Genomic DNA, 18,122 nt, shown 5'->3' with positions numbered 1-18,122 from the left:
GACAAAGATGCCCTGAATCGGCTTATTGTTCTATGCACCCGGACTGGAGAAGCCGACTCATCGACCAGAGCATGGCATTTCTCATGCGCAGAAAACCTCCCGTGTGTCGCACTGGTGGCGTCCTCCCTAAGGGATGCGGATGGATGTTTAGGCTGAGTAACTGAGGCTGAAGAACTCATCCAAGGGAGTCAGGATGTATGGGGGCTCCACACCTCAGTCTGTGGTGTCCCCGCCCCAATTGCTGGAGAACCCGACAAGCCGTTTGTCTCTTTTAGTGCCTGTGGACTCTTAAGTAAAATGAAGCAGAGGCAGACGGCAGCGCTGGCTTCACACAGCTTGCTTCCTGACGGTTGTATCTCCTCTCAGTGCCTGGCAACTTCCGATAAACATGTCTGCCCATGCAAACACAGACCGGGCTGCACTGGTCCACGCTAGCCTGGCCCTACCCTCTACTGTGTACCTCTTAAAGGAGTAATTGGGAAAAGGCCCTGCCCTTTAAGAAGCTACCCAGAATGGGGCAGGGCCCTTGGTGTGGCCGTCGTCATCCTGTGATGACTGTGAACACGCCCTGCTTGTTTTCTAACTCTCCACCATTGCCAGCTCAGGTGTGCAGCCCCATCCAGAACCCCTACTGCCTGGTAGATAGGGCCTGCGGGTCAGAGTGGGCATCGTGAGGAAAAACAGAGGGCTTCAGCAAGCCCGTGATGCTAGCTGTCACTCAGGGTGACAGGTGTCAAGGGGCACTCTGAGTTTGAAGGGGGACAGAAAGTGAGCCATCTAGGGTAGAGCTGAGTCCCTTGGACACACTCAGGCCACACAGGGGTGCCACAGCTCCTTTTGTTTTTGGTGCCCACCGTGGTGGACAGTGGGAAATATTTCACCCCAGTGCAGATCACACATCACCGTGAGGGTAGGACTAAATATGTTCTGCTGCCCGCAGGATCACAAAACAGCTGTGGAGGGGCATGAAGTCTCCCCACACGTTCTAGCACTTCTGTGGGAAAGGCTCAGAGACAAGTGGCAGAGCAGCCGGCCAAAGCCAGGCTTCTTGTGGAATGGAATAGAGCAACTTGGGGTGGGCTTTGCAGATAAAGACGGGGTCCCGGGATGCTGCAGCCTTGTCTCCTCATGCGCATGCATGCACAGGCCACTGTGTCTGTCATCTCTCTTCTTCTCATGAGCACCCTCCCACCTGGGACGCCAGGAACGCTGCCTGTCCCAGTGTCCAACAACAGACCGGGGCTCCCTGGAACTCACACAGCAAGAAAGCTGATTCGTTTAAGAAAACACGTAAAGCCGGTCTCCTGGCCGAGCACACACCTTGTCCTGGTGATAAACTCTCACACATGCCTCTGGTATTGAAAACATGTGTGTTGTCAACACCATCTCCACACATGAGCGACCCAGAACCCCAGCCTCCGTCTCTAGGCACATGGGGCAAGAAGCAGGAGCACCTAGGTTAAGGTGTTTTACGCCTTCGCCCTGTGGGTGGGTCTAGAGCCCTTTTCTATGGAGAACTTAGAAAGGATGTGTGGCATGTTCAAGGCAGTGCCACAGGGGAGTGCTGGGTGAGGCAGAGCCCGGCTTCCCAGCCTCCAGCCTGCCTCGATATCCCTGTCCCACCTGTTTGTGACCCCACTCCTCTGTCCCCGTGGTCCACAGTCCTGCAACACAGTCATGTACTATAACTCAGTTCTGTGTGGTACAAGGCATCCGTGAGAAGAGGATATGAACAAAGAGAGTCGCAATTCTCAGCAGAGGTGGAGGAAATATGGTCCAGAGTAGCCTCCGTGGCCTCGGGACGGACAGGGCTCAGAGCGATCTATACCCTCTCTCTCTGGACCCAATCACTTTTGTCCTACCTGAGCCTTGTGGGGCAGCACTGGACAGGATCCACTTGATCAAGCAGCAGCGCATCAGGGCCTGGCGGGTGAACCTTGGCCTCTGCCACTTGAGGCCTTCCTTTCTGTTCAGCGGTCCGCGCCCAGGGTCTCCTAGGAGGCTGCCATCTGACGCCTTCATTGCTTCCTGCTGCAAGGGAATAGACATAGGGGATGTTAAAACAGGCTCACGGAGGGGATGTCCAGAAGGTCCTGTAGGCCACTCTGGTATCCTGGGTGAGGCCAGTCTGAGAGAGAGAGAGAGAGAGAGAGAGAGAGAGAGAGAGAGAGAGAGAGAGAGAGAGAGAGAGAGAGAGAGCTCTGCTGCCCCGCCATCCCTCCATGGTTTCTTTCTATTCTACACTCAGGCTCTGGCATAGGGTGGGTCCCTGGAAGAAGCTTCCAGAGAAGTGAGCCCAGACTTGTTCATCTGAAGCTCACTCCTCCACAAGCCAGGCTGCCAGAGCTGAAGAATTTCTTCAAGAACTGACTGAGGCCTGGAGAAGAGAGAGGCATCACACAGGGGACACAGTGAGGTAGGAGCCTCGCTTGGCCTGAGTTCTCACCTGGAAGTGAGCTGAGGGAAGATGAAGTCTGTGTGAACACCTGGGCAGAACCCCCACCAAACTTGATGACCTATCATGCCCGTGGCTGTGTGGCCAGTCCGTTAGGGGGAGCTGGGGGTTAAGAGACAGTAAATCAGAAAAGGTCAACCTGGAGCCACTGTGGAGGATTCGGAGCACAGGGATTTGTTTGCCTATAGCAATCCTGCCCTTCAGTCCCGACTATCAAATTGTCTGCCATCATCAGTCCTTATGGGTGGCAGGGTAGCTCCTGGTTGGGCAGGTGGCAGTCAGTCACGATGGCCCCTCTGGGTATCGGTCTGCTTTGTCTATGCCCAGTCTCTCACTAGCACAGCAATGGGACAGGTATGGTCCTGGCTCCCAGTCATCATTACCCATCACACCTGAAGGAACAGCCCTTCACTCCTCCCCCTTCCCAAGGCTCACTTGCAGTCAGGAGCATTGCTGTGGAGGGAGGGGGGTTGCCAATGACGGGGACAGAGGCGTCTCCCTGTACGGATTGTGTTTACACACTTGCATGTTCAAACCCACGTATATGTACTCACACATGCGTCCACAGACCTACACACAGGCACATGCTCACACACGCCATGCCCTGGCTGGATCAGAGGCGCCTTCTGTATTATTAAACGTCTCATTCAGGAGAGAAATGGCCTCGATGAATAAAATCTGTGTGTTGGTCAAGGAGGGAGGCAGGGTCGGCCGGGCAGCTGTTTCATTATCGCATGAATTCACTGCTGAAGACTCTGCTTGTGGGGAGGGGAGGAGAAACCGGGAGTATCAAGCCCCACCCCCACTGACCCCTACTCCCACCTGAAGTGCTGGCACTGCAGATTTTTGTCTCAAATCCTAGACAGGTGTGGTGGACCCTGTGATTTCTCCTACAGTGCCCGATGGTCTGAGCTCAAGTCACCTTGTCACAGCCCGGCGAGGTGGGTCACACCACACTTTTACAGCCAAGAAAACTAACCCATGAGGAGTTTGGGGACACACCACACTGTAAAATGGCACGGGGACTCCAAAGTTTGGGTAATGTTGGCCACAGGCTTCCAAAGTAATTGTTCATGGGACTAGGTCCCTAGAGAGATTTCAGAAGGTGGAGGTTGGGGCCCCCAAGCTCCCTAACCAGATTGACGGTCTCCAAAAGCAACTGTTTTTGAATGCCCAGGGATAGCGGGTCCTGGTGCCAGTTTTCTCCCTGGTAGAGAGTCAGAGTGAAGTCTGGACACCTGAACTGACTTCCTCTATCTGTATGGGTCTCCAGAAATCTCTCTTTGAGCCCCTCCGGACAAGGGCTGTGACAGAAATCTGGGAAAAGAAGGGCAGAGGGAAGGGAGGCAGTCTGTCCATATCTGCCCCCTGAGAGGTGTCAAGCCTATGGCCGGGGCCAGCACACTGTGAGGGAGGAAGGAGCAGGGAGGTGTGAGCACGGGTCATCCTCATGAATATTTGACACTTGTCTGTCTGGGAGAGGGTCTGATTGAGCTGCCAAGGGATGTTAAATAGCTCTTCCAACACCCTTCTTGTCTCCTAGGCTCAAAGGCATGGAGGGGAGGGAGGAGACCCCACTGCCCCCTTATGGTTTCTGTGAGGGGAGGTGACTGAGTGAGGGCTGCTGGGTCAGTGAGGACAGTGGAACCAAAATTAAACATCCCTTTGCCCCTGCTTGGAGTCCCTGAAGGCTGCCTGTCACTTTTCAAATCAAACCACGTCACGTGCCTGCCCTCAGCTCACTGCTCCTCACAGACGGCCTCTCTCCACAGCACTGCCTGGGTATCTGCTGCTCCCTGCCCTGGACACTTGTCTGCTGGATGCTCAAGGCCACGCTCAGGTGTCAGACCCCTGGAGCACTGTTCTAACTAGGTCACCCCCGTGTGCCTCCGTCTCAGTCTCTGTTGCTGCACCTCCTTGCTGCAACAGAATATATATGGAATATGGAATATATATGGAAAATAGCTTTCTATTCGGCTGTCTCTGGTCCCTCCAGAAGGGCAGCTCTGAGACTCGTGTGTGTGTGTGTGTGTGTGCGTGCGTGCGTGCGTGTGTGCACATACTTCTACGTGTACCTGTGTAAACTGCTCTCTCTGTCACAGAGCCTGGTATCTGACAGCCTCTTACTTCATAAAGTTCACGGTAAAAGGACAATCCAGAAGCAACATGCACAGATGTGTCACCAACGGGCACAGAGATGGCACATGAGCACCTAGGAAAATGCCATCTTCTGCCACCAGGGAAATGCACATTGAAAACCACCAGGAGAGCCAGCAAGATGGCTCGGTGGCTAAAGCAACTACAGCACAAGGCTGATAACCCGAGTTCAATTCCCACAACCCACACCAAGGTGGAAGGAGAGGACAGACTCCACAGAATTGTCCTCTGACACCAATCTACACACACACACACACACACACACACACGGGAATGTGCACGCTCAAAAATAAACGCATTTTTTAAAAAAAAAATCACCATGAGAAACACTTCATGCCTGAAATTAAAAAAAAAATAGCAAAAACAGTAAATGCAATGCAGACCTGGGTCACAGCTGCCTGGCCACTGGGGACACAGAGTGCTTCAGCAACTCTGGAGGAAAGGTTGGAGGTCCTCAGAATGGAACAAACAGCTCACATGTAGCCTGGCAATTGTATGCTTGGGTGTTTGTCCCAGGTGGTTGAAAATTTATGTTCAAACAAACCCTTATAATTGAATATTCATGGTAGTTTTATTCATAAGAACCCCAAATTGGAAACAGCCAGATGTCCCTCAGTAGAGGAATGATGAAACCAAGGTGGTACAGCTGTCCCAGAAAGTCCAAACCATGAGAAGAGAGGAGCTGGACACCCATCACAACTCGGATGAAGACTCAGAATTAAGCGGAAGGAAAAAGCCAGTCCTGAAAGGTCACCTGCCACGTGAGTCTGTTTACACAGCATTTTGAAATGACAGCATGAGGGCAGATTAAAAGGCCAAGGATTGGATGGGGGGAAGGGCAGAGGGAGGAGAAAAGTGTGGTTACTGAAGGATAAACCAGAAGGACCTCTGGGGAGAGAGCTACCTCGTTACATGTGTTGTGTACTGATGGTAGTGATGGATGCCCGAACTGCAAGTGATAATGTTCTAACAGCCACACACATACTGGGGCAACTCGAATGACACTGGTGGCTGCATCAGTGTCTCTAGCATGGGTGGGATATTGTACCAGCTGGGTTTTTTTTTTTTTTTTAAAATAGGATCTTACTATTTAGACCTGGCTAGCCCAAAATTCACAAATTCACCTGTTTCTACCTCTTGAGTGCTGCCTCTGCCTCTTGAGTGCTGGGATTAAAGGTCTTCACTGTACATCCAGCTTGTACTAGTTGTTTGTTTGTTAGTTTGTTTGAGTCAGGTTGCCATATATCCCAGGCTGGCAAAGTGGACATGGGGTCTGTCTATGTTCTTTCTCACCATACTTAGTTCAGTAAAAGTCTCCTTTGGAGCTGATGAGACGGCTTAGTGAGTGGAAGCACCTGGGGACCTGGGAACTTGGTAAAGAAAAGAACTGACTTTTTTTTCTTCTTTTTCTTTTCTCCCTTTAAAAATTTTTTACTTTTTGGTTTTTTGAGACAGGGTTTCTCTGTAGCTTTGGAGCCTGTCTTGGAACTAGCTCTTGTAGACCAGCCTGGCCTCGAACTCACAGAGATCTGCCTGTCTCTGCCTCCCAAGTGCTGGGATTAAAGGCATGCACCTCCACCGCCCGATTAAGAACTGACTGCTGAAAATTATCCTCTGACCTGTTTCCCTGTGCACGTGGGATGGAGTGAAGAGGCTAATGACAGATGCTTAGGATGTGCTGAGGTGTGGGTAGGGATGCAGGTGTCAGAATCAGAAACCTGTTCCCATGGAGACAGAAGCCTCTGTCTATCCTGATAGTGGTTCATCTAGGCACTAGATACTGTTGTCCCAAGAGTTTTCACCAAATCAGCCCCTTGGCCCCAACGTCTTACCATGTGGTTCCCCACCCTACACAGGCTCTCCGAAAGCCATGATGCCCATGGTACAGTTGTCCTGCACACTGCTCATGACCTGCAAGAAACGCCTCCTGTGAGAGTCTGTCTGGCAAGAAGATGGAGTCAGACTATTGGGGGTACCCAAAGATGAGAACCTTGGCAGCTAGTGTAGTCCCTGGCTGCAGAGAACCCCAAATATCAACCCTGGGAAAGATTGGTAGAGGCATTCAGTGGGCATATGCTACCCAAATGCTGTATAGCTAAAGGCTAACATACTTCTATGAAAGTATCTAGCAGTTCTCCAGAGATATATCAGGAAAATATGTGCATTCTAAGTGCATTGATATACACACTCACAAAGACACACACACCACAAAAGAAGACGAGCACACTGCCTCATGGATGGAAATAGCAGTGAGAACTTTTTCTAAAAGCGACCAGGACACACTGGATACTGGTGCAGAGGCTGCACCTTGCTTTGGGCAGGTGGGGGGATTTGGGACAGGATGGAGTTATTTCAGGCAGCTGAGTGCAGAGGGAAGAGACCCATAGCCAGTCAGCCAGAGACTTTGGGCCCTCGTGTTCTCACTGGGCAATCCTGGACCAGGTACTTGACTACCCCAAGCCCCGGTTTTTTCATCTTCAGATAGGGATCATAGAATGCCTTCCCAGAGGTACAGGAAACACAAGTGAAGCAATGCATGCCAACGAGCCCCCTACCCACCATGGCGATTATCTTTCTGGGCCCAAGTTAGAGGTTGTATTGCCTGTGCAAGGCAGCAAAGCAATCCCCAAACTCCAAACTCAGGAACCTTGTGCTTGGAGATCTAAGGGGCTAGGAGGGGTCTGCTACCTGGGGACCATATTACCTGCCTGCTCATTTTTATTAAAAACAAAACAACCAAAACTCCAAAACCTCTACTCTGTAGAATTAGAAGTGCTGCTAATGGTTGGAGCACTTATCCCACCTGACAGGAATTCCTGGGCCTTGACAGGGGATGGGTGCTCCAGGTTCTCACCCCCCTTCCTTTCCAGGAAGACTATCCTGAGGCCAGGGTCTGAGACAGATGTGGGGCTAACCTGCACCCCTCCTTTTACAGGGACTGCCTAGATGCACGCTGGCTCACCCAGCACCCACTAGTTGTTTGTTCTATTTCCATCGAACGGGACAGATGGCAGAAAGCACTGGTGGGTGTTGTGTCGTGCAGGCCCCCAGGGACTGGGAATCTTTGCGATCCTAAGTCCGCCACCCACTCTGACACAACCAGATGTGAGCCAGGTAGTTCATCCTGGCAGGAGAAGCTGAGACAGTCACGTGTCCCTGTGGGTGGGAGCACGTACTGGGATGTACATATCCGCACATGTGACCATGTATATATGCACATGTCTCTGGGCCTCAGAATCGGGTGTTGCAGCAGCAGAGGAGGCCAGAACTAGACAGTCCCAGTCTTGTGTCTGGTGCCTGCTAACTTGCCAGGACAAGCACTCCCCTGTCCTTGGCAATGAGGACACTCCATAACTCAGGTTGACTCAGGTTGACTAAGGTGTTCATTAGTAACCCTCTCTGTCAGGATGCCTTAGGTTATACTCTAGCAACCAGATAAAATAAGGTTCAGGCTAAATGTGCTAGTGAAGGATTTTATCCTTCGAGGAGGTTGGTGATATGAGACCATGGCACTGAGGGGCAAAGTAATGTGTCTGTGTTCACACCGTTGAGATATGAAGGAGCTAGTGCTGGTCCCAGACCCATCTGATGCAGAGACAGGGCTCCCAGACCACAGGGGCAGCCCCGAGCTCTCACCAGCCACTTCCTCTGCGGTCAGGACTCTCTAGTCCCAAATAGTGAGGACAGGAGCTGATGGATTTGCCACTTTTCTGTATACTTATGGGGCATTCGTGACAGCTACAGGATGGTATTCCCAGTTGCCCATAGGACAACACAAGGGGCCTGAGCCCATCTGGGGCCCAGGCAGAGGTTATGGGCATATCCTAATCCTAGCATGAAGTTAGAAGCCCAGAGAAAGGCAAGTTTGCTTCAGTGGCATGGGGGCAGAGCCCTATCTAGAATCGAGCTGCCTGGGACCACTGCCCAGAGAGCCTGTCCAGAGAGAAGCTTTTACCGTAAGGCCTGACACGGGCATGGCACCAGGGAAAAGGAGCTCCTATTTGTCCCAGAAGTCACCTATATGCTAAAGGCAGCAGAAGACAGCGGTGATGGGGCTGGGGATGATGCCCTTAGCCTAGTGTCTCTGTTCTGCCTCACGGGGTAGGAGTGGGGTGCAAGCCCAACGGAAGGGGCAGCTGGACGGAGTCTGACACAGGACAGGGAGAGCCGAGGGACAGGCCCCTCTTGGCTGTCCTCCTGCCCAGCCAGCTCCCCCAGCTCCAGCTCTGGCATTGTCACATGACTGCTCTGTGGTGTTCTAGGATGTGGGCTGATTGCAGCTGACAGATGCACCTGTTCAAGGGGGAAAACATCAGTCAGCTGGGGCCGGGAGCTGGGGGAGCGCTGTGAGTCACCCACACTGTGCACGCTTCCCGACAGGGCAGGGCTGGCCGAGGCAGAAACTCTCCTCCTCCTCTGCCTTGAAAGCCCTCATGGAGGCCATATGGGGGAGCCTGCAACTGCTCCTGAGAATCCCAGTGAGACCCAGAGAGTCAAGGGAGCAGAGAGTGCCCCTAAGGCCAGCCTGAGCAAACCAAACAGCTCTCGACTTTTGTTGAAGATGAGGATGAGAAATAGGGACTGGACTGAGGTGAGCTAAGTTGCTAGAATGCTTTGCCTGGTGTGTATGAAGCCCTGGGTTTGAGCCCTGGCACGAGCTGGTATGGTGGGGCACCTCTGTAATCCCACTGCTCAGAATCTAGAGGTCGGGAACCAGAAGTTCAAGTGCATTCTCTGGCACAAAGCAAAGCCTGCTTGGGTTATAAGAAACAGAAAAGAAAAGAGGAGCGGAGAAGTAGGGGTTCTTTCATTCACTCATCTAGATTCACAGCCCTGAAAGGAGAAGCAGGGGCTAATGCAGGCAAGAGTTGTGGCTGAGGCAGAGTCGCACTTGTGTCATTAAGAAGCAGGCTGAAGGTACAAACAGGTCACAAACTCTAGAGTCAGCCCTCATTGGTTGCCTGGATAAAGGGGCGCTCCTCTCCCCTGGAGTCTGCTCCTGCCACTTCCTGCCTCCACCCCCGACCCAGAGCTTGGGGCCTGCACTCTGGAGGACAAGACAGAGTTCAAATCCAGTTCCAACACCACTTGCAGCCTAGGATCCACCTCCTTTCCTCACCCGCAGAGGAAAAACGACACCAAGAACTACTTGGTAGGCTACATGGGGACAGTGGCTTAGAGGGAAAGGGTGGTCCTTCAGGGCCGCCTCCATCTCTACCCTGTCTAGGTACTCAGTTACTGTCTTTTCAAACAGGACGGATTAAGGTCCATCTTGCAAGATGCTGGAGAGGCTCCCAGGGCCAAACTGATCCATGAGGATACCTTGTCACGGCAGAATCTGGATACTGTTGGCTCACTCCCCCTGACAAAGGGTTTGGCTCAGGAGACCTGCCACTGTAGTCAGTGCCCACTTCAAGCTTTGGCAGCATGAAGAATGAAGACAATTAGTGCCCACTCTTCAGGGTCAAGTGGGGACCAATAAAGAGATGGCTGGGGTGTATGGGGAGAAGGCAGGGGCAGAACTTGGGGAGTAGCTATTGGCTTTTGCACGTGGGACCAACTCCCAGCCTATGCTGGTTGGTGTGCCTTCTGCTGCTAGGGACAAAGCTTGTCTCATCATCACCTGCTGGTACGGTACAGTGGGGCCTTCACCCAGTACCACCATCTCTGTGGACCAGGTTACACATAGGAATCGAGAGGCAGGCATAAGATGATGAACTACATGGGTGCCCAATTCTGGTCATGGTAGAGGTCATAACGGCCAAGACTGTGGGACTCTGGTCACTCACTCTGCCACTTAGTAGCGTTAGTGGCAGTTAAGGCCCCAAGGAGACTTCTGGAAATTAGAACCGCCAGAGAGGTGCGAGGAAAGGGGGCTGTCCCTTGCTGGCAGAAAGAGCCGGCTGTGTGCACATCTATGCACACATGGCTGTAGAAATCCCTGTGTCTGTGGATACACGGAGTCACATTGCCTGACTCTGGAGGCGGAGCAGGGGCGGTCACAGGGTTTACGTGACTGGGCTTACATGACCGTGAGGTCCATGCTCACACCGAGGCTTGTGGGTGTACACAGCCCATGCTGCATGCAGTGTGCATGTGAGTCTGGGACAGAGGGCTGCCAATGCTTCTTCCCTGCCAGTCCAGAGGTTTCGAGGTACACTTGTGCCTTTCCAGGAGCCCTGCTCTGGTACTCAAAAGGCTTTGTTCCATCTGCTCATTCTTCTGAGTCTCTTGGGCAATGGACCAAACAGAGCAGGGGTGGTATCCTTGACTCTGGGACAGTATGGCCTGAAACCAGTCCACACCCCTCCCTGGGATGCCTTTCTTCATGGGGAATGGACAGGGAAGGGGGGGGGGCAGAAAGTCATCTCTTGGGAGGAGAGACTGCCAGATACCAGTCCAATGTCTATTCTTTTTATAAGACCTTGATTTCCTTATTTGGGGTGTTCAACTGGACCTGGATCTGGTCCTTCCTCTTTCTAAGCAAGACCATCCTGGACACTGGGCAGCATGCTGGGCTCCAGGCCAAACTCTCTGAGGGTCAACGCTAAGTTGAGGCACAGCTGAGTTTTCTTGGCTCCATCCTTCCCCTCACCTCACAACTGTTTCATGAACTCTGCCTCTTTGCCTCCCCTCTCTTGCCATCTCCTGACAGCCCCATAGAGGTGGATGGAGCTGCTTGTGCCCTTATTAGAGGACCTCACGTTGCCTTAAGAAGAAGGGGGGGTCTTCATTCATTAACTGAAGGATTACTTGAAAACTGTGCTCATTGGCTATCCCCCACGCACAAGACCCCTTGTGTCTCTATGCTCCCCTGTCTCACTAAGGACAACGAGGCTAGGTTCAGGGTCAGCTACCCTGGTCTCCGTTCTGGAGACCTAACTGAACAGAACCAGCCAGGGAACTAACCTCAAGCTTCTTTCTCTTCTGTCCAAATCACCCAGAGCTTCTTATATCCAAAAGAGCCCCAGAGTTCCAGCCTTCCAGATAGGATGCCCCCAACAATTACTTCCCCTTACCGGGTCAGCAGGCATAGCGGATTAAGGAATGAGGCACTAGGAACACCCGTGAAGACACTCCCCAGTCAAGAGCAACACCCAAGCCCCAGGTTCCCCCAAGTCCAGGCAAGCCATCAGCCCATCAGCACCTACCTTGGTCCTCTGCATCTCCGCAGCTGAAGGGGACTGTCACCAGCCTTCCCGCTTTGCAGCCCGAACAAGCCAGACTGCCTGGTCGGGCTGGCAGCTGCCTCATGTTTGCTTGGACCCAGACGCAATTGTCACTGGAGGTTTCTCCCCCGCCCCCTGCCCACTCCTTCCATTCTCCCTCCCTCCCGGGTCTTAGCTCCACCTCTCCTCTGCCTCTTCCCTCCTCCCTCTGCTCTCCCCTTCCTTCCTCCCTCCCCCTTTCTCTCCATCCCCCCAGTTTCTCTTTCTCCAGGGCTCCTAAACCTGGTCTCTCAGCCTCTCGGTGCCCCTGGCTCTCATCCCTCTCTAATACGTGGTCTGTTCCCACCCTTCCTAGTCACAGGGAAAGCTGGGAGGCCACCCCAACACCAGTCCCTGCCCAGAACAAAGAGGGGAGCCCTTGGGATTACATCACTGAAGTGACTCCTGGGGTTCTTCCACCTCTACTGATCTGCGTCGTTAGTCACCTCTGTGTAACCCCTCACAGGCCTTGCAATATGGAAACCTTCCTAGCTGGAGCAAGCACTTCACATTTCCCCAGTTTCAGGGATTCTGGGCAGTCACGGGATCTCCCCCAGAACTCTAGGAGTAGGATCTGGGGATGGAAGAAGGAATCAGGGATCCCAAGCATCTCAGGGAAGGCTCCTTCCTGCCCTATAGGAGATGAGCTCTTGGGCATTTTCTTATCTTTCAGGGAACCCACCAGGAGCCAGGTGCCGAAACCTGCGCCAAGTTTCCCTTTTTGGCGCCCTGAGGAGCCTGCCTGTGCCAGTGGTTCCCATAGAAACGGAGCTGAGCCCGCCCCTCCTTCCCAGAAAGCCCTGGAGCACTTGCTTGCCCTCCCTACCCTGTCCCACCCCCTTTATATCGAGTCAGCCAATTAGCTCCAGCTGTCAGACCCTAGGGGCGAAAACCCTGAGGCTGTTGATCCCCCAGAGGCAGGAAGGCTGTCTCCAGAGGGGAGTGATAGCTCTGTCGTCTGCCCGTCCGGACTCAATCTGGGCAAGGGACTCAGCTGATGAAGGGCTCTCTGGGAAAGGGGATGAGGAGGACCGCAGAGGCTCCCAAGTCAGGGCCAGTCCTCCCAGCTGTCTTCTGGGCATTAGGCAAGTTTCCACAAGGAAGGGCAGGTTGAGGCCTTGGAGTCCCAAGTGGGCTCTGAAGTGAAGGGTCATTATCCCAGTCTATGCTAATGATGGTAAAACTCAGGAAAGTCGAGTCTTCGCCGACCTGACAGCTATCCAGGCTGTTCTTTCCAATCAGAGCCAGTTCTGGGGGAATTTTCTACCCACCGGTTATGTACATCCAAGATTCAGGGATCAACTTGGACACCACTCATTACACAGCCCAGGACAAGTTACTCAGGGCACTTTCTGAGGAGGCAGGGTCTTCTGAGCAGTCCACCCCAAGGCAGCACCCCTTTCTGGAGAGTCACAAGTCTCTGCTTGGTACACTTGCTGAAATTCTACTCCCCTGAGCCACATTCCTTGGGAGTAACAGGCTGTGGCAGAGCAAGCCTAGTCCAGAGGCCTCCACTCCTGGGCCTACCAGACAGCTAGCAACCTCCTCCTACAGCCGCTACCCAGCAGGTACCCCACATAAAACACAAGCACAAGGCAACTGTGCCCTGCCAGGAGCCTCAAGTCGCCTAACCCCGCTTCTTCCTTTGGTTATCTCGGGGATTTTTCTCAATACCCTCAGACATTTCCAAGGTCCTTCCAGAATTTTTGGAAGATGGAGGAATGAAAAAGAGCCAAAGCAAGACCTCAAGTGAACCTCAGCCTTGCTCTGCCACGCGGGGATGGACTGTCTTCCCTGAGAGGAAGAGTCTTTGGAGGTCTGTTTAGGATGCAGAAGGCTACCCAGTGTGGTTTGGCAATGCTTAGGCTGATGGGTTTTAGCTGTGCCTTCTTCAGGTAGGTGGGGAGGAGTCGTGTGGTGCAGTTTGCAAGAGGAAGAGGGAGGGATGAGTCTCAGGTCTCAGGAGGCTGTTTTCTTCTTTGTACTACAACACTTGAAGAAGATGCAGCCGTGGGCCACTACAGCCAGCGGGGAGCCCTTTCCACCTCTCCAGGAGAGAAATTCAGACAACTACAATCCTGGCTAACAGAACCATTCTTAGCTCTTGCTCAGGACCTCTCCACACCAGGCTCAAGCTTAACTCTTTCCTTGCCAGCCCCTCAGACAGCTCTGGGGGGCCTCCAGCTTCACACCTTTTCCACAGGCCCTTTCTGAGTCTGGGTCTTGCAGAGGGTCTGGGAGAGTTGATAGGGACATCTCTCAGGGTCCACACTCCACAGCCCTTACCTATGAGAGGGCCTTACTGGGTGGAGGCCGGTTTAATCTCACAAGAGCTCCAGAGGTGTCTGTTGCCCTAAAAAATACGCCTTCCTCGGATGCTGCAGATCTCAGAAGTGGACACAGCCTGGAATGGTGAACACCCGCGTCACTTCTACAGTCTTCCTCAGACCCGTGGAACCTCTTTTGCCACAAGCCACGTGGAAACCTGACAGGCCCAGGACCTTCTTGGGAGGGGAACAGAAGCAGTTCTTAGTCACTTTAGGCACTCAGCACAGTCAGGGCTCTCCTTTGGCTCGCTCTTAGTACACCTGCCCTGAAGTAGAGGCCATTGGGGCCAAACCGGACTTCCAAAGGCAGGAAGCCTGCTCCCAGAGAGGGTGTGTGTGTGTGTGTGTGTGTGTGTGTGTGTGTTGGGGGTCAGCCTCCAGTTAAGCTTCCTAGTTTGCTTTCTGTTGCTATGATAAACACCAGGACCAGCTTGCAGGAGGGATGGGCTTACTTCAGCTTACAGTCCATCATGGAGGGACGTCAGGGAAGGAACTGAAGCAGGAACTATGGAAGAAGCCTGCCTACTGGCTTGCTCAGCCTGCTTTCTGATACAGCCCGCATCCACCTGCTCAGAGTTGGCACAGCCTCCAGGGGGCTGAGTCCTCCCGCATCAATCGTTAATCAAGAAAATGCCCTACCGGCCAGTCTGATGGCGGCATTTCTGCAGTTGCTGGTCCGTCTTTCCAGGTGACTCTAACTCGTGTCAGGTTGACAAAAGATGCACCAGCAGCCCTAGCCATTCCTGGCGACCTTCCTTCTGGCCATACCAGATCTTCCACATGGCTGTTATGTGGTTGGGGGACCACGGCTAACAAGGAGCTTCCAACACCCAGGGGCAGGTGCACCTGCTCTTGCCTGAAGTCTGTTCCTCCGCCAGGCATGGAACAGGCCAACCAATGAGGTCCCATGCCAACTCTCACCGGAGCCTTCAATCGGATCAGTAGCCCTCCTCCCCTTAGTTCTGCATTTACACAGCTAACAGGACCCTACGGAGGGGAGAAGGAAGTGCCTGTCCCCTACATTTCCCAAACTTTAGGACTCCCACAAACCCCACCTGCTCTTTTTTTAAGGGGTCAGGAAGTGGGCATGGGCCACAGTACACATCAAAGGTCAAAGGGAGCTGGGCGGTGGTGGCACACGCCTTTAATCCCAGCACTCGGGAGGCAGAGGCAGGCGGATCTCTGTGAGTTTGAGACCAGCCTGGTCTACAAGAGCTAGTTCCAGGACAGGCTCCAAAACCACAGAGAACCCCTGTCTCGAAAAACAAAAAACAAAAACCAACCAAACAAAAAAAACAAAACAAAACAAAAAAAAGGTCAAAGGGACGACTTGTGGGGGTCAGTTTTCTAACCACTTGGGTCCTAGAGATCAAATTCAAGTCATGAAGCTTGGCAGCAGGTTCCCTTACCCAGCGAGCCAGCCTGCTGACCCCCTTGTGCTTGTGGTGCCTCTTCCTTCTGGCTCTAGTGAAGGGAGGCATCTCCCCTCATCGTGGGCTTCGCTCACTTCCCTCGAGTCTCCACTGGCCCTGACTCCTTGGTACCCTCAGTGTAGATGAGGGGGTGGCTGTCTCAACCCTGAGTTCCACATCACCCATGGGCAGGAGTGGTATAGATCTCGGTCCCCATTGCTCCACCTCCATCCTCACCCAGGTCATCAACTTTATTACTGTCTGTAAGATTGAGGAAGTGTGAGGTGCTCCACATGGCATATCCGAGAGACTCAGGGAAAGCTCATTTGCCAGGAGAAAAGGCTTTGTTCCATCCGGCTGGCTGCCAGCCTCTCGCTCAGTACATAGCCTGAAGAGGGAAGGAAAGGGTTTTGGCCCTTGGACAAGGAGAGGAGGGACATTGTCCGTGATCAAGCCGGAGCAAGGTCTCAGGTTGGACCCAGGCGATTCCAATGGGTACTGGAGTGCCACCAGCCTTGTAGATTCCTCTGGGTGGGTTTTGCCCATACCCAATCTCTGTGCCTTCCTTCTCTAAACCAAGTAGCTAAATGTATGCCTCTCTTTTGGCTGATACATAGCGCCTAGCTCAGTGGATAAATGTTTGTTCACTCTGCTCCAGCCCCAGGCACATGGCCCTTGCTGTGTGCCCCCTGTGCTGCCCTAATCCACATGGTGCTTCTTTGGCAGAATCTGCCACAGGGCCCTGCACTGAGCAACCAGGTGGAAATCTAGCAGAGCTCCCAGGGCCCCCAATCTGTCATCCCTCCTGCCACAGGGACACTAAGGACATCTGACTCAAACTTCCCTGGAGATATGGCCTCCCTCCTGTGCTGCCACAGGAGAAGATGGGGACTGGCGGAGAATCCAGTAGAACATGTCCAGGGTCAGGACCAGGGGACCCAAATCTAACTTAGATGACCTTGAAGTTGCCAGATAATTTCCTGGGGCTTCATCAGGCTCAACCACAGATAACAACAACGGCAAAAGGTAACTGCCATTGTGCATGTATATGTGGGGGTGGGTGGGGGAGGGTTCAGCTTCTGTACAGAGCAGCTCCAGCCAGGTACCGCCCATCATTTTAAACCAGGAGAGCAGGCATCTGCTTCTCTCTACAGCTATTTTTGCTTCTTAACTGCCAGCACCCTCATCCCTGGGTGACCAGTGCCTACAGCAATAACCTCTGAACTACTCCAAACAGCATCCAAAAGGCTGTGACGAGGTTTCTGGGTGCTAAACTCGAGGAATAACTCCCGGTTAGATGTTGCTTGTGAAAGAGGATGTGTGGTGTGTGTGCCTTTTGAGCATTTGAAATGATGTGTATTTAAGCTGCGGGGAGCAAGAGGACCTGTAAAGAACCACAGAGCTGGAATGAAGATGTAGGTCATTTGATAGAATGGTTGCTTAAAGCACATGAAGTCCTGGGTTCAAATCCCAGCATCATATAAAACAAGGCATGGTGGGAAAGGCAGGTTATTTCCATCCTAGGATGTGTTCTGATTCCAAAGGATGCTGAGCAGAGCTTTAAGTAATATCTGGTTAAAAGCCACACCCATCAAAAGGGGGTGCCTGGCAAGTCTTCCATGCCCATCAAAAGAGGGGACTTGGAAAATGTTCCATGCTGGGGGGGGGGGCGTACTTGGCACAGACCCACTCTCCAGAGAACTTTAGTCCCTGCCAGTGGACTAAGGTGCTATTCGCTGGGTCCTCTGCCACTGCTAGATGCACACGATATGGAAGACGATGTCACCCACAGCTGCCAGTCGTTCTGACAGATGTTCAGATATAAGAGTGCCAATATCCAACCATCCCTACCATGTAGAAAAAGCAAGATGAAACCAACAAAAACAAGGACCACGACAGCCACCAGGAGCAGGTCACCAGGGGCTCCCATCTGCACCAAAGACTCAGTTTAAAATAACTGCATGGAATATGCTCAGGCATCTAATAGATCAGATAAGCAACTCTGACAGAACCAGAAATGATTTTTAATTGCTTTTATTTCATTTGTTTAAATCCCACCAATTATATCTAAAAAATACAGGGTGTCACTTCCTCACCCTCAAGTAACAAGTAACAACCAACAAGACAGACAAACAACAAAACAAAAACTTCTAACCTCTGGGAAAAGCCAAAAAAGAAAAAACAAACAAACAAGCAAAACACCCAAACCACCAAAAAACAAAACAACCAAACAAAAGAACTTGTTTGAGAGTAATAATGTAGGAGTCTTAGCACATCAGGTACCACCATCCTGACTCCTAGCAACAAAACTGCTGCTATCTCAGAAGATGCAATTCCACACCAACATGCCCAGAAACACACTAACATAAATGGCATCCCCTCTATGCCCAGACCCTGGCTCTGCCCTCAGCCTAGCTCTCAACTCCCGAGCAGCACTTGCTCACACCAAGCCCTGTTAAGGTTTTCCTCTCATCATGTTTGGCTTTCACAACCCTACATACAGGCTCTGAGGAGCCTCTCTACTTTATAAAAACAAAAACAAAAAACAACAAAAAGAAAGAAA

At 52.4% G+C, this 18,122-nt stretch overlaps 1 protein-coding gene across 2 annotated transcripts in view; it reads right to left on the bottom strand.

Annotated features, from left to right (window-relative positions):
• Kcnip3 (potassium voltage-gated channel interacting protein 3) overlaps nucleotides 1–11,899 on the bottom strand; it is a 73,466-nt gene extending 61,567 nt beyond the window's left edge. The window contains exons 1-2 of one of the 2 annotated variants that reach the window (XM_057781650.1): nucleotides 11,764–11,899; nucleotides 1,863–2,031 (exon numbers count right to left, since the gene is read on the bottom strand). In XM_057781650.1, the coding sequence (XP_057637633.1) occupies nucleotides 1,863–2,031; nucleotides 11,764–11,778 (184 nt within the window). In that variant the 5' untranslated portion in view covers nucleotides 11,779–11,899. The remainder of the gene's footprint in view (nucleotides 1–1,862; nucleotides 2,032–11,763) is intronic. The other variant, XM_057781649.1, reaches the window with a different exon arrangement.
• Nucleotides 11,900–18,122: the final 6,223 nt, after the last annotated feature.

This window comes from Chionomys nivalis, chromosome 9, assembly GCF_950005125.1.
Source record: "Chionomys nivalis chromosome 9, mChiNiv1.1, whole genome shotgun sequence".
NCBI classification, from domain to species: Eukaryota; Metazoa; Chordata; class Mammalia; order Rodentia; family Cricetidae; genus Chionomys; species Chionomys nivalis.
Note: the sequence above shows the minus strand (reverse complement) of the source record. Positions and strands in the feature narration are given on the sequence as shown.